This window comes from Monodelphis domestica, chromosome 2 (genome assembly GCF_027887165.1).
Source record: "Monodelphis domestica isolate mMonDom1 chromosome 2, mMonDom1.pri, whole genome shotgun sequence".
NCBI classification, from domain to species: domain Eukaryota; kingdom Metazoa; phylum Chordata; class Mammalia; order Didelphimorphia; family Didelphidae; genus Monodelphis; species Monodelphis domestica.
The window spans coordinates 252297061-252315135 of NC_077228.1; the positions used below are offsets into that span (position 1 = coordinate 252297061).

General features: G+C 34.7%; 1 protein-coding gene and 1 pseudogene across 4 annotated transcripts in view; both read right to left on the reverse strand.

Moving 5' to 3' along the window:
* The window catches only part of TBCD (tubulin folding cofactor D), a 537579-nt gene that overhangs the window by 348054 nt on the left and 171450 nt on the right, over positions 1 to 18075 (reverse strand). For all 4 annotated transcript variants that reach the window (XM_056814255.1, XM_056814257.1, XM_056814256.1 and 1 more), the window contains exons 12-13: positions 17336 to 17396; positions 13842 to 13916 (exon numbers count right to left, since the gene is read on the reverse strand). In XM_056814255.1, the coding sequence (XP_056670233.1) occupies positions 13842 to 13916; positions 17336 to 17396 (136 nt within the window). The remainder of the gene's footprint in view (positions 1 to 13841; positions 13917 to 17335; positions 17397 to 18075) is intronic.
* Positions 13924 to 17319, reverse strand: LOC130456842 (heat shock cognate 71 kDa protein-like; annotated as a pseudogene).

Here is an 18075-nt window from a genome sequence, read left to right on the forward strand (position 1 = left end):
CTTTTTGGTCATTTCTGATTCAAATTCTTCATGGGTTTGTGGAGAGTTTCCATTTCCTTTGGAAGATTTTGGAGAATTTTCTTGTATATCTTCTTCTATCTCCTCTGTATTTTGTATTTTGGCTCCATAGAATGTGTCCAAAGTCGCCCCTTTCTTCTTATTTTTCTTGGTATTTTGGGGCTTCTGTGCTTCTGTGGAGTTTGCCATCTCTGAATGGGGAGGATTAGCTTTTCTTATCTCTGTCTGGTGTTCAGAGGCTTTAGTCCTGGGCAGATTGTCAGTTCTATGAGGTTTCCCTGGGTTAAATTGAGTATGCCTCACTGGAACTGGAGTGGAAGGGTCGGACCAGGAGGCCACACTCTCCCCCGGCTCTCTGGGTCGGGTTGCTTTCCGGAAGTTGCCTTCAGAATAGCTGGCCGTGAGGCTGTTTCGTCGGCCTGCGGGGGGATGGGCTTCGGCTTCCCAGAGCTCCAAGGGCAGTGACTTTCGCTGAGACTTGGATAGCAGGATCCAGCCCATGGGGCTGTCTTGCCCGCCCTGAGGGTTGCTGTTGTTTCAGACAAGCCTGCTCTCTGCAGCAGGAGCTCCGAGGGCAGTGACTTTCACTGAGACATGGATAGCAGGATCCAGCCTGTGAGGCTGTCTTGCCTGCCCTAAGGGTTGCTGTTGTTTCAGACGAGCCTGCTCTCTGCAGCGGGGAGCTCCGAGGGCAGTGACTTTCACTGGGACTCGGATAGTAGGCCCTGAGGGTTGCTGTTGTTTCGACCCTGCTCTCTGCCGGGGGAGCTCTGAGGGCAGTGACTTTCACTGGGACTTGGATAGAAGGCCCTGAGGGTTGTTGTTCCGAGGACCCTGCTCTCTGAGCCGGGCGGGGCTGCGGCTTCCGGGAGCCTTGGACTCTGCACTCCTACCCCTTAGGTCCGAGTGATCTCGGGTTCTGGCTTTTGAGGGGGCCGTACCTTTTGATCCGGGTCCAGGTCCAGGAGGGTTCCCAGGGTCTATGCTGTTGATCATTTTGAATTTCGGCGCCTTAGGAGCTTATAGTTTGAGATCGGTCAGGAAGGGTTTTCCGGAGATCTGAACTTTAGCTTTCTCTAAGCCGCCATCTTAACCGGAAGTCCTCGTCTCATTTTGTTTTATTCTCAACTGGTTTATCAGACTAACCTGAAAAAAACTGAGCCTGCTAACAGCAGCTGGCCCAGATTAATAGTCTAGAAAAGCATGTCACGTGAGACAACCTTGAAAAAAAAATATGGATAAAACCCAACAAAATTTTCATCACTAATCCTGGAAAAGGCACAGCCTACTGATAAATCAGTATCATTATTTTCAAATAAAAAAGGGACAACAAATTTGTTCCTTATAAGATATATCCCATTTTACCTAAAAATAGTGAAAGATAACCAAAATTATTTTCAATGTTTCACATTGAAAACTAGGTACCAAAAGACAATCTGAAAAAAAGAAAATTTGCACTTCATGAATGTACAGAAATATTTTTCTAACAGGAAGTATCTACCATGTATTTAGCATTGTCCTAAGGATGGCAAATAAAGTTTGACATATTATTAATGTATTCCTTAAATTGTCAGTGCTTGAGGCTAAGTGCAAGGGGAAACGTGTTTAAGAAGAAACACACATTACTTTGGCTCTTGCTTACAGAATTGTCTTTTCTGACTAAATTATTTAGTCCTCTTATTATGCACAGTTTTCCACAGGATTACCAAGACCACTCAGTATGACAATTCTAGACATAGAGCCTAACTAAAAATGAAGGTTTTTGTTATCAACTGGGAAAGCTGAAACTAAATTTTATCTGTACTTAAATTTATCTGCACCTGTGAAGGATATTTTATTGAGTAAAAAAAAAATTTCCATTAGACAAGGTAAGTAAAAGTCACCCACTATCTCCCCAGAAAAAAGACTATATATAACAAGATTTTTTTTTAATTATACCACTGCAGCACCACGTTCTCTAAACTTCTCTTCTATAATAAAATTTATCTCATAAACATACAGACATCTTCATGAATATTCCAAAATTACCTAAAAACTGCCACTGGGCAATTCACTAAACTTAAATTCACATGAATCTATCAAGATTTGAATGACAATCTCAGAAAAGGAAAATCTAAATCATTTACAATGATCTGCAAATAGGAGGCACTTACTAAATGTCTACCAAACTGGACCCAATGCATATCTTATGTTAAAAAAGCCTACTCCAATCAGCATTCTCTACTTAAAGACACTCAAAATGAAGTCTTATTTGTTACTCAATTTATTTGACTTTGGTTTTTTTAAAGCCTTGTTAGATCAACATATGTAAGCAACATAGTACAAAAACATGAAATTATCTTACACTACTACTGTTCAACCACAAATCCTCTATGAGGAAGAATGATGGATTTGTACCCAAGAGACTAGAGTTTGAATAATACCACCTTACACCCCTTACTAAATTTAACCTCTCTGATTTACAGGTCCTCATCTGTAATAATTTTAAATTACTTTTCTCATAGAATACTTCAAAGCATTCTTTAAATGTGTTCCTATTGGTTATTGTAGGATTTATACTACTCGTGTGAGCTCTGTCAGATTTTAAAGATGGGCCAAAATACTAGTAAACTGTGGAAACATTTAGATCTAGAACTCCTTCTACATCTATACCCAAAAGATATCAGATAATGAGGAAAAGGACCCATATATACAAAAATATTTATAGTAGCTTTTTTCATACAACAAAGATAGAAAAATTGAGGGGACATCCATTAACAGGGGTATGGATAAACAAGTTATGGTACATGAATTGATGGAATAATATTGCGCTAAAAGATATGATGATGGGAACCAGGGAAGATTTGTCAGAATTGATATAGAGTGAAGTAGATAGAATCAAGAGAAAAACATAGACAATACAAACAACATTGTAAAGACAAAAAGGCTTTGAAAGATTTAGGAATTCTGATCAACACACGGAGCAACCAAAATTTCAGATGAAACACTGTCTACCTTTTGATAGAGAGATAATAAACTTAAAGTGAAGAATGAAATATATTTTTTTTGACATGGTCATTGCAAGAATTTTCTTTGCTTACTATACACATTTATATGAGCGGTTTTATTTTTCTTGCTTTTGTAATTTGTGAGGTAGGGAAGCAGAGGGAAGGAAGAAAAAGGGAAAAAAGACTAATCTCCATGAATAGAAAACAAAATTTAATTGAATCAAAGGCAGATTAACATTTGATTGCCAGTTGCCAAGATAGTAGAGTAAGAAATAATCAGAGCCCACCAATTACATTTCAAATAACCAGAGAGGAACAAAAACACATCAAAAACCTACCCATGGTGTAGAATAAGAAAGTACTGAGCAAGCTTCAGTGGAGTTCAGAGGAAAAACAGCATAAGGTGCAGGGGAAAGAGCATAGCCAACTCTGTAGGGAAAGCTTCAGGAGGGGAAAAGTAGAAATCACTTCAATAAAGAACAGGAAGCAGGGGGAAGCAGGAGGCCCCACATAGTCTAGCCACAGCAGAAACCAGTTGCAACCTAGCATGGATAGCTGAGGGAGAAACTGACCCCATGAGTTCTAGTCTCCACAGAGAGTAAACAGAGCCCAACACCACACAGTGTGAATGGCATCTGAACAGAAAAACTATAAAATTCCCTAGAGAAGGTCAACCAGGCCACCTATGCTGAAATCTGGAGTAGGAATAGCTGAATGAACATCAGGCACTGGAATAGACGACAGTACAAGAGCAGAACAATAGTCCTAGAAACAGAGCTACCTCAAATAGGAAGAGAACTCCCTAAGAATGGAAATATAAAGCCTCAAAGAAGAAAATGGCTCCCTAAAAATTAGAATGGGATGAATGGAAGCTAATGACTCCAAGAAACAATAAAAACAAATTCAAAAGAATGAAAAAATAGGAAAAAAATCTGAAATATCATTCTGGAAAAACAACTGACCTGAAAACTAATCCAAGATAGCCTAAGAATCACTGGATTACCTAAAAGCCATTATCAAAAAAAAGTAAACTTTTTAAGATGTTTAATATATCTATGGAAAAAGAGATCAATACTTATTAAGATACCATGGATAATCAAGGAAGACAATGGGGTCAAATTGATTATATTCTTATATGAGAAAATGTTAACTACTTAAGATATCTTTTGTAAAAAGAGATACTTAAGATACTTTAAGGTAATCAAGTGAAACAAGAGGCTTAAACTGATTAAATTACTATTAAGAGGGTAATAACTAAGATGCTTAAGATAGATAATTGAAGTATTTTAGTACTAAAAATACTGAAGATACTGAACATAATTAAGAACGTTATCAATGTTACCACAGTGAATAGGAACACACATAGACAGAGAGCAGTGAATAAGTTAAATATGAAATGAAGATATCCAAAAAGAAAAATAATCAAGGGATAAGAGAAATACACTTTGAAAAAAAGAAAAGAGGAGAATGTTGTGGATAAATTATCTCACATGACAAGACAAGATTTCATAGAGTGGAAGGGAAGATTGGGGGGTAGGTGGGGGGTGCATGAGGAACAGACATCCAGCAATGCTCAAACCTTACTCTCATCAGAACTGGCACAAAACAAGAATAACAACCAAACTCAGGTCTAGAGTATTGGGAAATAAAAAAGAAAGGAGGAACAACAAAAAGCTGGGGGTTAGGGGACAGAGAAAAGAGATATACTTGCAGATTAGGGGTAGTCAAAAGCAAAAAATTTATGACCATGAAAAGGTTGAAAGGAGACAAAGAGAAGGATAAACAGGGAAAATAAGAGGGAGGGAAACACAGTAATCATAACTATGAAATATGAAGGGGATGAACTCTCCTATAAAACAGAAAAAGATAGCAAAGTAGATTAAAAACCAGAATCCCACAATTACAATTCTACAAGAAACACATTTAAAGCTGGGAAATATACAGAACAAAGTTAAAGAGCTGAAGTAGAATCTACTATGCTTCAGTTAGTTAATAAAGCAGAAGTAGCAATTATGATCACAGACAAGGCAAAAGTGAAAACTGATCTAATTTTAAGGGACAAGGAAGGAAATTACATCTTCATAAAAGGAACCATAAACAACAACATAAAGTCAATATTAAATATATATGCATCAATTAGAAAAGCATTCAAATTCTTAAAGGAGACATTACCCAAGTAATAAGAGGATATAGAAAACAAAACTTTATTAATAAAGGAAATTAACCTTCCCATCTCAGAATTAAATAAATCAAACCAAAAAATAAAACAGAAACTAAAGAGGTGAATAGAATTTTAGAAAAGAGTTTTGATAGACCTCTGGGAATAAAGAGAATATACCTTTTTCTCAGCTACATATGGCACCCTTATAAAAACTGACCACATAATAGAACATTAAAGCCTTACAACCAAATACAGAAAAGTAGAAATATTAACTACATCCTTTCCAAACCATAATTCTATAAAAATTAAACTGCACAAAGAGCTGGAGAAAAAAAGAGACTAAAACTAATTATAAACTAAATAACTTTATCTTAAAGAAAAAGTTTATCAAAGAACAAATCATTGAAACAATCATCAATTTCATTAAAGAGAATGACAAGAAGACAACCCAAAAAAATATCCGGGATACAGTACCAAGGGGAAATTTTATATCTCTAAAAGCTTACACCAATAAAATGGAGAAAAAGTAGATCCATGAATTGGGTGTGCAACTAAAAAAAGAACAAGAAAAAGAACAAATTTTAAATCCTCAATTAGATACCAAATTAGAAATCCTAAAAATCAAACGAAAGAGCAATAAAACTGAAAGCAAGAAAACTATCAGACTAATAAATAAGACAGTTTGTTTTATGAAAAAAAACAATATGTTGATTAACCACTGGTTAAAATTATTCTAAAAAATTAAAAACAAAGAAAGAAAACCGAATGGCCAGTATCAAAAATCAAAAGGGCAAATTTACAACCAATGATGAAAAAATTAAAGCAATTATTAGGAGTTATTAACCCAATTATATACCAACAAAATCTAAAAATCAAAGTGAAAAAAATGAATATTTAAAGGAATACATATTGTCCAAATTAATAGAAGAGGAAATCGAATTCTTGAACAATCCCATTTCACAAAAAAGAATTTGAATAAGCCATCAATGAATTTCCTAAGAAAAAAGTCTTACGGCCAGATGAATTCACAAGTGAATACCACAAAAGATTCAAAAAACACTCAAAGAACAATTCATAAATGCTATACCAATACAATATACGACCAGAATTATACAAATTACAAAATATACATTTACTATATACTACAATAATACTATACTATTTGGAAAAATAACTTAAGGAAGGAACTCTACCAAATTCTTTTATAACACAAACCCATTGAGTGCTGGGTATGCCCTGCACCACCACCACCCTTTATGCCACACAAGGAAGAAAGTGCTCCCATTCGGCTGTTGGGCAGAGGGGTGAGTGATATGAAAAAATATCATCAGGCACAGTGGAGATGGGGAAGGGAGCAGCTCCATCCAATTCCCTCTGCCTTTCTAGGGGACAGAATGTTCTATATGCCATCTTTGGCACCCATGCCATAGGTCTGCCATCACTGCTATATTCCCTAATGAATACTGATGCAAAAAAATACCAAGCAATGAGATCACAGCAATGTATTACAAGGACTATGTATCATGACCATCTAGATTTTATACTAGGAATGCAGGGATAAGTTCGAGATAAGAAAAACTATCAACATAATTGACGATATCAATAACGAAACCTACAGAAATTATATGATTTTCTCAATAGATGAAGAAAAAGTTTTTGACAATATACAATACCCATTCCTATTATAGACATTCATGAACAGTGGAGTAAATGGAATATTCTTCAAAATTATAAATAATATCTCTATAAAACCTTTAGCAAGCATTGTCTATAATGGGGTTAGGCTAGAAGCCTTCCCAATATGACCAGGAGTAAAGCAAGGATGCCCATCATCACCACCCCTATTCAGTATTGTATCAGAAATGCTAGCTATAGCAGTAAGAAGAAATTGAAGGAATTAGAAAAGGCATTGAAGAAATAAAGTTATCACTCTTTGAAGATTATATAATAGTATATTTGGAGAATCCTAGAAAATCATCCAAAAAACTATTGAAACAACCTTAACAACGTTTTAGTATATAAAATAAACCTACATAAATCATCAGCATATATCTATACTACCAATAAAGCTCAACCACAAGAGATAGAGAAATACAATCTAAAATAACTGTAGATAATATAAAATACCTGGGAGTCTACCTGACAAGACAAACCCAGGAACTATATGATCACAACTACAAAAACACTTTTCTCACAAATAAAGTCAGATCAAAACAACTGGTAAAATATTCATTGTTCATGTTAGGTTAAGTCAATAATATAAAAATGATAATTCTTCCTGATTTATTTATTTGGTGCCACACCAATCAAACTACCCAAAAATTCTCTCATAGAGCTAGAAAAAAAGTGATGAAATAAATCTGGAAGAACAAAAGACAAAGAATATCAAGAGAATTACTGGGGAAAAAATGAAGGAAAATGACTTACCTGTACCATAATCCAAACTATATTATAAAGCAGCAAACATCAAAATAATCTGGTATTAGCCAAGAAATACAGGTGTACCACTTGAATAGATTAGGCAATCAACAGGCAGTGGTTAAATGACTATATTAACCTAGAGTTTGACACATCCAAAGATCTAAGTTGGGGTGGGTAGGGAGGTGAGGACTCAATTCAACAAAAATTGCTGAGAAAATCAATAATAGCTATGGCAGAAACTAGGCATAGAGAAACATTTCTTATTATAGAGTAAGGTAAAAACAAAATATATACATGTTTAGAAATAAAGGGGGTGTGTGTGTGTGGAGATTCGATTTAGTTATCTCCTGACTGTAACAATGAAGATACTTAGCTCTTCCTTGATTGTGAAGATTAAATTGTAATCCCCTGATTGTAACAATGAAGATACTTATTTTCCTTTATTGGGGAGATTGAATTGTAATCCACAATCTATTTTTAATTTTAAACCTCAAAAGGTGATAACTCAGTATTTTAAGTATCTACAAAAAGGTATTTAAGTAACTACAAAAGGTGAACTAACCAAAAAAGGTGTTAAGTAACTCAAAAAGGTATAATCTAACCAAAGAAGGTATGAACTAAAGAGTGGGCAGTCCTGGAGAAAAGTGTCTGCTGTGATTGGTAGACGTGAAATTTAGGGGAGGTGACAGAAGAGAAAAAGATCTTTAAAAAGCGAACCAGAAGCCAGAAGAAATATTCGATTCAATATCCTATTCGAGGAGATCAGAGACTGGAAGACAGACAGTTGAGTAGTGACCAGGAGTGAAAGAGTGAAAGGATGACTTAGTGACCCTGCCTTAGTGGTCTCATCATCTTGAGACTTAGAGGAAGCCGGAATGCATGCTTATTGGCTTAGCCACTTACTAGCTATGTGACCTTGGGCAAGTCAAAACCCTCCCCTCCCCTCCCCTCCACTCCCCTCCTCTCCTTTCCTTTCTCTCTCCTTATTATCTTCTCTCTATTGTAAATAAACTACCATAAATTCCATTTACTTTAGTAATTCATTTGGGATTTAGAAATTAAATCCCTGGTGAACACCTACTTAATATATTTCAGTCTCAACCACAATTTAAATTTAACAGGTGATACCATAAACAAATTAAGGTACCACAAAACGCCTTGTGTGTCATATCTATGGATAAGGGAAGAATTTTTGACCAAACAAGATACAGAGAACATTACAAGATATAAAATAGTTAAATTTTGATTACGGTAAATTATAAAGGATTTGCAAAAACAAAATCAATGCAATGCAAGCAAGATAAAAAGGCAAACAATAAACTAGGAAAAAATCTTTATAGCAAGGGGATCAAATACATTCTGCATGTCAAATTTAGTCAAATTTTTAAGAAGAGAGCATTTTCCAATTTACAAATGGTCAAATGATATGAATAGGCAATTCTCAGAGGAAGACATTAAAATTATCTTTAATCATGAAAAAATATTCCAAATCACTATTGTTAGAGCAATGCAAATTAAAACAATGCTGAGATAACATCTCATATCTATTAGACCAACATGGCTAAAAAAAAAGAAAATGATAAATGTTGGAAGGAATGTGAGAAAAATGGGACACTAGACACTATAGGAGGAACTGTGAACTGATTGTGATCTCCATTCTGGAGAGCAATCTAGAACCATGCCCAAAGGGCCATAAAAATAAGCTTTGACCTGGCAATTCCTCTACTAGGTGTGTATCCCAAAGAGATTAAAAATAGGGGAAAAGGATCTATTTATAAAAAAAAAAATTTATAGTATCTCTTTTTGTGGTGATAAAGGACTTGAAACTGAAAGGATTTCCATCAACCGAGGAATGGCTGAACAAGTTATGGTATAGGAAATACTACTGTGCCATAAAAAATGGCAAATAAGGTAATCAAAAAAAATTTTGGAAAATGTATATGATACAAAGTAAAGTGAGGGAATCATGAAAATGTTTTACATGATAACAATAGCTTATGATGATCAACTGTGAATTACTTAACTATAACAAGGCAAGGATCCAATAGTCATGGAAAAAAAAACATACACTAACATAAAAGAAACTGATAAGAGTCTCAATGCAACTTGAAGCATACTATTCTTCACTTTGTTTCCTCCATGAATTTCTCTCTAGTATAAGCAATATGTATCTTGTTTCACAGGATGAAAAAAGAAATATTACTATATGTTAACATGTATAATCATATTATCTGCCTTCTTGGGGAGTGGAAGTATGGGAGAGAGGGAGAGAACATGGATTGCAAAATGTCAGAAAACCATTACTAAAAATTGTATCAACATGTAATCTGGAGCAGAAGCACTGCGGGAAGATGGCAAAGAAGAGTCTGAAGCTCCACCCTCCTAAACCACCCCCCATAAACAACCAAAAATAACTCCATAAAATCAACATTCAAGGTGTCAAAAGACAGATAGGAGTCTGGAGTGAAATTGAAAAGCTAAAGACAACTGGGGAGAAAAGTTTTTTATTTCCTTGGACCTCAGGCCCACAAGTAGGAAAGGAACAGAACAAACAGAAGGAAACCACAAAGCAACCCCTGAGTGCAGGATTAGCAACCTTGCCTTGTTTGCTAAAGTCCAAGTTGTGGGGAGCCTGAATCCCCAAGGATACCACTGGAATCTGAATCAAAAAGTGGAGGGCCTGGGAGTAACAGTGTTTGCTAAAGCCTCCTCCACTCCAGGCTGGCCCAGGGCAGAAGACTAAAGGAGTGGACACCTGGCAAGCACCAGACCCTAAGGGCAGGAATTCAACATTGCTAACAAAAGGACTTTGGAGCCCTGAAAAATGCAGACTATCAGTCCAGAGCTGTGGAAGTGTTAGGGGAGGAGTAATAAGGAAAGAGCATGCAATGGTAAGTATGGTTCTAACCATACTTACCAAGAGACTTGGGTCCTTTCAGCTGTGGTCACTTCCAGGGGAGTGAAGTTCCTGGTTGTTGTCACAGAGAGAGGCAGACTGGCAGCTTGCAGATGCAGTAGCAAAACTGCTCACTGGCTCTGACCGGAGGTCAATCATGGACTGGGACTTGAGCAGGAACCCAGAGAATAAACAATGCTAGACTATAAAAACTGAAATATCTAGATAGGATCCAGGAAAAAAAACAAACACATGCAAAAAAAAAAATACCTTTTGGAAGAGCATGGGGAAAATTAGAAGAAAAAAAAAACAAGCAAGAACTTATGAAAGAAATTTCCAAATGTAAAAAAGATCAAGAAACATACAGAAAGAAATAATGTATTAAGAACTAGAACTGGACAAGGGGAAGCTAAAGATTTCCTAATACAACAAGAAATAATAAAGCAAAATTCAAAGAATGAAATGAAATAAAAGAGAAACTGAAACATCACAAAAACTGACTTGGAAAATAGATCAAGGAGAGATAATTTAAGAATAGTTTGACCTTCAGAAAACAAGACTTTAGACACCATAATCCAAGAAGTAATCATAGAAAACTGCCCTGAAAATTCTAGAAACAGAGTAAAACAGAAATTGAAAGAATCCATTGATCACCACCTCAGAGATCCAAAGATAAAAATGCTTAGGAGCATCATTGCTAAGTTCTGTAGACCCCAGGTTCAGGAAAAAGTACTATCAGCAACAAGAAAAAAAATAATTTAAATACCATGGAGCCATAGTCAGAATAACACAAGACTTAGCAGACACAACTTTAAAATAACTCAGGACATGGAACACAACATTTCACAGAGGAAAAGAACTAGCTTACAATCAAGAATAAATATCCACAAAATTTATAAAAGAAAAAAGTAAACATTAAATGAATTAAAGGAGTTTTAACTATTGCTGGAGAAAAACCTAGAACTTAGCAGAAAATTTGATCAATATGAAACATACAAAAGGAAGATCAATCATAAGGAACCCAAAAGGTCAAATTGTTTAATTCTGGTATGGGAAAATTTCATCTATGGTCCCTGGGAATGGCATTATTGCTTCAATATGTTGAAGGAATGGGTAGGGATGAAAGACTCAAGTTCGAAGGAATGTGATGGAAAGAGCCAAAATGGTGGTGGAATATAGCAGGAAGAGGTAGAATAGAATGGCTGTCTCATATGGAGGAGGAATGAGTAGAGGAACTGCCCACAGAAGGGTCAATGGAGTGGAGGGCTGGAAGTACTAGAACCCAAATTGCATCAGACCTGGGATAAAGAGAGAACAACATATCCAAATAGAAGAGTAAAAATTTTCTTAACTTACAGAGAACCAGGAGGGAAGGATAATGAGATATGGGAGGATTTGAGGACAGAATGTAAGACAAGGGAGAGATATGCAGAAGGGAGTACATAACAAGAGGTAGGCAGGGTAAGGTGAGGAGATAAGGGAATCAAGAAGTAAGAGCGCAAAATTGGGGGATTAGGAAGAGATTGTGGCAAGGGTAGACAGTAAGAATTAAAAGGTAAAAGAGGAAGGGAAAAGGAAGTGATCTTTGGAAGAGTGGGCCAATCTGGAAATAAGAGAGCAAGGAGAGATAATAATAAGGGAAGATTTAGGGGAACGGATGTGACTAGGAGAGATTTTGATAAAAGGAAATAGGACATCTGAGGAGAGATATGACAGAAAGGAAGAGGGAGACAAACAACAAGGAGAAAGAGAGTAGACAGAAATGCATAACTAGTGGATTTCTGTATGCATTGTGAGTATAAAGAGCTGAATTCACACATGGGAAGAAAATATGTTAGAAAAGGTCAAAAACAAGAACCTCACAATGTGTTGTCTATATGAAAGACACTAAAAATGAGACACACATAGAAAGTAAAGATAAGGGGCTGGAGCAAAATATAAAATGCCTCAGTTGATCCAGAAGTCAGGGGTAGTAGTCATGATCATTGACAGAGTTGAAGCCAAAATAGATTAAAAGGATAACTATAGTATTTTGGATGGAGGGTGGAGGTGGGGGGTTGGGAGTAACTATGGATAATGAAGCATTATCAATACTGGACCTGCACTAAGTGTTATAATACACAGATTTTTAAAGAAAAAAATAAATGAGAGACAGATGGAAATAGATAACAAAATAATAGTGGTGAACTTTAATTTTTCCCTCTCTGAACTAGACAAATCTAACCAAAAAATAAAGAAAAAAGAAGGTAAGTAGATAAATAGAACCTTAGATAAGTTAGGTAAAATAGATATCTGGGGAGCCCACACACAACTGCATAAGGTTAGTGACAGACCTAAAACTGAGCATACATATGACCGAAGCATAGTTTCTGGTGTGACAATAATGGCTTATAGAGCATAAATATTCTGGAAAAGTCTTACTTCAACACTCATCTATAACATGGAGGTGATCCTGTATCCCTTGTGGCACTAGAACAAAAGTCCCACTAGATATGACAAACTACAAAAACTTGCTTTGGAAAGAATATATTTCTGGCAACAGATTGTCTCTGCTGCCTAAGGACCAATTTATCAAATATGGTCCTGGTAATATATGTTAATCAGAATAAGATGGGCTAAAATGATTAAATTAAATGTTGATAGGAACACAGAAAAATAGGCCCTAATATTATGCTAGAGCTTTTGTGAATTGCTGATTTTTAGAAAACAAAATGGAAACATACATTAAGAGCTATAAAGCTATTCATGTTCATCGACCCAAAGATCCCATTACTAAGGTTAGGACCTAAGGGCATTATTGAGAGGGTAAAAAGATATATATTTATGAAAATATTCACAGAAGCATTGTTTGTTGTGCCAAAATAACCAGAATTAAAAGCAAATGCAATGAATGGGAGAAATGGCTAAACAGATTGTGATATTTGAATGTAATGAATTGTATTATGTCACTAGAAATGGCAAATATCATAAATATAAAGAAAATGAAAGACAAAAAGAGAACTTAATACATACTATGATTACAATTTTTAAAAAGCAACCACAAAATCAAGAGAAAAAATATACAAGTAAAACAAATCCAAAGGGAACTCAAAACCAGATATTTATACTAGCATACATATATAATTGACATATTCTTAAATAAATTATAAACAATGGGGTTTGTGATTTTGTACTTTTGTATGAAATTGATTAAATGTTTTCTGTTGGTGGTGATGGTTATTAAGTACAGAATTTTAAAAAAATTTAATATAGTCTGGAAAAAATAAAAAGGTAGAATAGGTAACTTTTAAACAGTACGAAGTAGAGAATCAATAATAAAAAGAAGACATTTCAAGAGAAAAAAGACATCTTCACATACCTGAAACAGTCCAATACTGAACCAACAACATCATCTGCTAATTCTTTTGGTAGTCTTCCAGTCATTCTACCAATTCTGTAAGAAAAAAATACACACACACACACAAACATACACATATATACAAAAACAATTCATTTGTATCATCCTGATACTTTCTGAAATATGAGGACAAAATAACTTAACTATGTAATTATTAGCTATAATTTCCTTTGCAAGGGTTATCAAGTCTATTCTTTATTTAAAATGAAATCTAACAATGCAATAGATGAAAATTACATCATCTTTGATAGTTTTATTCCAAATCAGAGGTTAATCTCAATATGAATAGATAAGGCCAAATAACCTATGCATTACGTATACATTTTTATTCTACCTCCTGACCCCCACAGGCTTCTTTTAAGAAAGAATTAATAAAGCCTACTTGTTTCAGGACTGAAATTTTAAATGTTATCATTAGAGTTCATAAGTCAGTTGAGTGCTGATTACAAAATATTCCACTATATGACTGAGCAAACCACTTATCTTCCTTGGGCCTAAGTTTCTTCACCTATAAAAACAAAGGTTGAGAATAAATTGAACATTTTTTTTTAATGTGCTATTTTTAAATAGATTTTGTTCTTCAAGGCAAGAACTGCATTTCCATTTGTATACAATACTGATAAAGTACAATGTTTTTTCACTTTTACTTCCTTTTCCTCATAATGTTTCGATTAGTATAGCAGCTTAAATGCCTGTATTAAAACTGCTGCTCCCATGACTATAAATTTGAGTCCTTTTATTTTTGTAGATTGTGTAAAATGCTCTGTTCTGGTAAACTTAGTCAACCTCTTCCTGATGTGGCTACTCTACAACCTCAGAACGCACCAGGCAGCAGGTCTCCTGCATTCTGATACAGCTTAGTAAAGATTTCCAACTTTTTCTGCTAATGCTTATATTCTTCCTTCTAAGCAGTCTGGTTCTTAGCCCATCAATAAATTATTTTGTTACATTTGTCAAGGATCTTATGTTTGTCTTCATCATCAATTTTGCCTTGTTTCTCATCCTCTATTGTATCATGTGGAGAGTGTAAGATTCAAGAGAGTTCTCAGAAGAAACCCTGTGTCTCTGCTTCTCACCTTTGGCGATGTATTTCTCAGATTATTGGACCATATATTCAATGTCTTCATTGTTAAGGCAATATTTGATGACTGTGATATTGTTATCCTTGCGTATTCATTCATCCATAATAGATACACTGAGAATGCTATTTGCATCAATGTCAAATGTTACTTCAATAAAAGGAACACCCTGGAGGCAGGGAGTAATTCCTGTGAGTTCAAACTTGCCAAGCAAGTTGTTATCCTTTGTCACTGCTCTTTAACCCAAATAAGCACAGGAGGCTGGTTGTCTGAACAGGTAATAAAAGTCTGTATGCTTAGTAGGGATATTGGTACTTCATATGATCAGAACTGTTATAATTTCACTAATAGTTTTAATATAAAGGGAAAGAAGAGTGAATTATCCCCAGACAAGATGGATTTACCATAAAAAACAGCTTCATCAGGATTATTCTAGTTCCTTGAACAAGTTCCATAGAAGTTTCTGAATCTTGGGGATTTGGGTGAAACCACCCATGAATCTGTGACTAATCTAGTTTAAGACTGCAAACTAAAATTCATTCTTTGACCACTAAAGACATCCATATTCTTTTCTTCAAAACAAGCATAAGTGATAGAGATATAAAAGTCTATAATTTCATAGAGGGAGTCAATGTCAGTATTGGTCTGGGTACTGGAAAAGAATATGCTTTGCATATTCAAAAACAGTGGGCAAACATTGCACGGACCTCATGTTTTCACTGATGTACTTCTTGTGCTTTCACTTGAACTCAGCAATGAAATGGCTAACCAGGGGGTTATCACTCAACTGGGTGTTCCCAGTTATGAACTTGACTTCAAAAATGCCATCTTCAATGATAATAATGGAGAATCAAAATACCATTTCCAATGTCATAGATAATACATTATACTTGGCACTGACCTTTTTGTCTAAGTAATAAACAACAACAAGAATAGTTGGCTCTTGATGGCTAAAAGCACTTAAATACCAGGGATGGTTTCAGAAGCTTTGGTAGCCTGGCACTGGAAATTATTGAAGTATGCTGATACTGTGACCACAGCATTTGTAACACTTTTTTCAAGGTAAGTTTTGGCAATATCTTTCATGTCAGTCAATATTACAAAGGATACTTCTGAAGAGACGCTTTTAAAAATGAAGTCTCCCCTTTTTACTTCACTTAGACCTTAGAACTGTCTGCATTATTCACCATTCTGAAAGGTAAATGTTTCATGTCTGACTGTACCACTGCATCATGAAATCAACCAATCAGATGTTTGGAATCAAAGACTATTCTGAGGTTTATAGCAATTTGATTCTCTGTAATATCACATCTATGGTACTATGGTCCCACAGTTATGAAGGAGGAGAGCAGGGCAATAGACTTTCATATAATACCTAAGAGCAAAATAGAAGCAATTGTGGTTCATTCATTAAAGAGATTGCCTGGGCCTGAAGTCAGGAAGGAGAAGGGAATGACAAACCACAACAGTATCCCTACCAAGAAAATTCCATGGATAACAATGGTCTATGGAATCACAAAGAGTAAGATATAACTGAACAATTGAACAACAATAAATATAATATGTAATCCAACTGGGGATGGGACTACTATGACAGCAATTGAGACTACAGCAATTGAAAAGAAGAGGTTTGTCCAACATTTTTTAGAGGCAGAATATTTATATGAAATGATATGAAGAGTTTCAAGAAGGGTCCCTAAGAAAAACGTATCTTACCCATTGACCTGTCATTAATATATAATCATCTACAATTATAGATTTGTTATTTAGGGTTAAAACATTGTCCCTCTTTAAAATGCAAATATCATAATCCCTTCTTCTCCCAGTAACAGTAATTAACCTTTGGTTGGAAGTTGATCCCCAGATCAGTGAGAACTAGTTTAGAGTCCCAGTTTTGACTCAGGAATAGTGAAACCAAGGACCATTGTTCAAAAAAGTAAGGTCTGAGTAAAATGTCATAAGGCACCAACTCTACACTATGAGCAGATAAAACTAAAGTAGGAATTCAAGTGAAAGAATGTGCATGCCATAAGGAAAGAAAATACTACAAGGGGAGTCTAAGAAGGCATTTGAGAAAACTTCATATATAATTTTTCCAATTCTGACTAGACACAGAGAAGATGATGCTGAAGTTACAATATTAGAAACTATCTTTAAAAAATTTTTAATCACTGACTAACAATTAGATAAGTCTCTTTGTCCTTAAAAAAACCTAATTACTGGAACAATCGTATACTAGTTGAGAAGGTAAAATAGTTGAGTTTACTATTTAGGAAACACAAACCTCACAGAAAATAATGGCTTTTTTTTTTTGTAGTCTATGAAAACTACACCAAAATTCATCTACTTATTCCAGGAAAATAACAAGAATCATACCCTTTTGCTGCAGACCATCGGACAACTGTATCTTTGTCTTTCAATCCAACCAGTAGCTGCTCTATAAAGAACAGGAAATAAGAATTATTCACTTCTATTTCACAGAACAAACAAAATCATATTTCAAATAGAAATCTTTGATTTTTTACTTCTAAATCAATCAGAATATTTCTAAATGCTCAATTATATTATTTGGCATTTATTTTTAACAGGGACTTTAGAAAATCTACATTTATTTTTAAGAAGAGGAACCATCTATTCAAAAGAAATTTAAAAAGTGTTTCTTAAAACATACTGCATCCCAAATTTGTTTTGATTTTAAATGAATTTTATTTTATTTGTTAATAGGCATTAAAAAGAACAATTTTAAAGGATTTTATAAGAGAGTTGCCCAAGTTTTGTTTAAATTGAAGGGTATTACCACTGTGAAAAATCTTGAAAATCACTGTTCTAGAGTAATCCACTAAAATCAGCATGTTATAAGTTAAATCCAAAATCCATCTTAAACATAATAAGGTACATGATAAATAAAGTTATACCCTTTGATGTTATTTTGGAAGTACATAAATCCACTTCTGGTCTCATATAGTTTATTTTTGTAACAGCACTTTAATTTATTGTTCAACTCAAATTTTTTGTGTAATTAACAATCATAACAAATGAAAAGTTCAAAATAAATATTTACCTTTATAAATATATTTTAAAGTAACAGATAAGGACTTATGATGAAAAATACTATT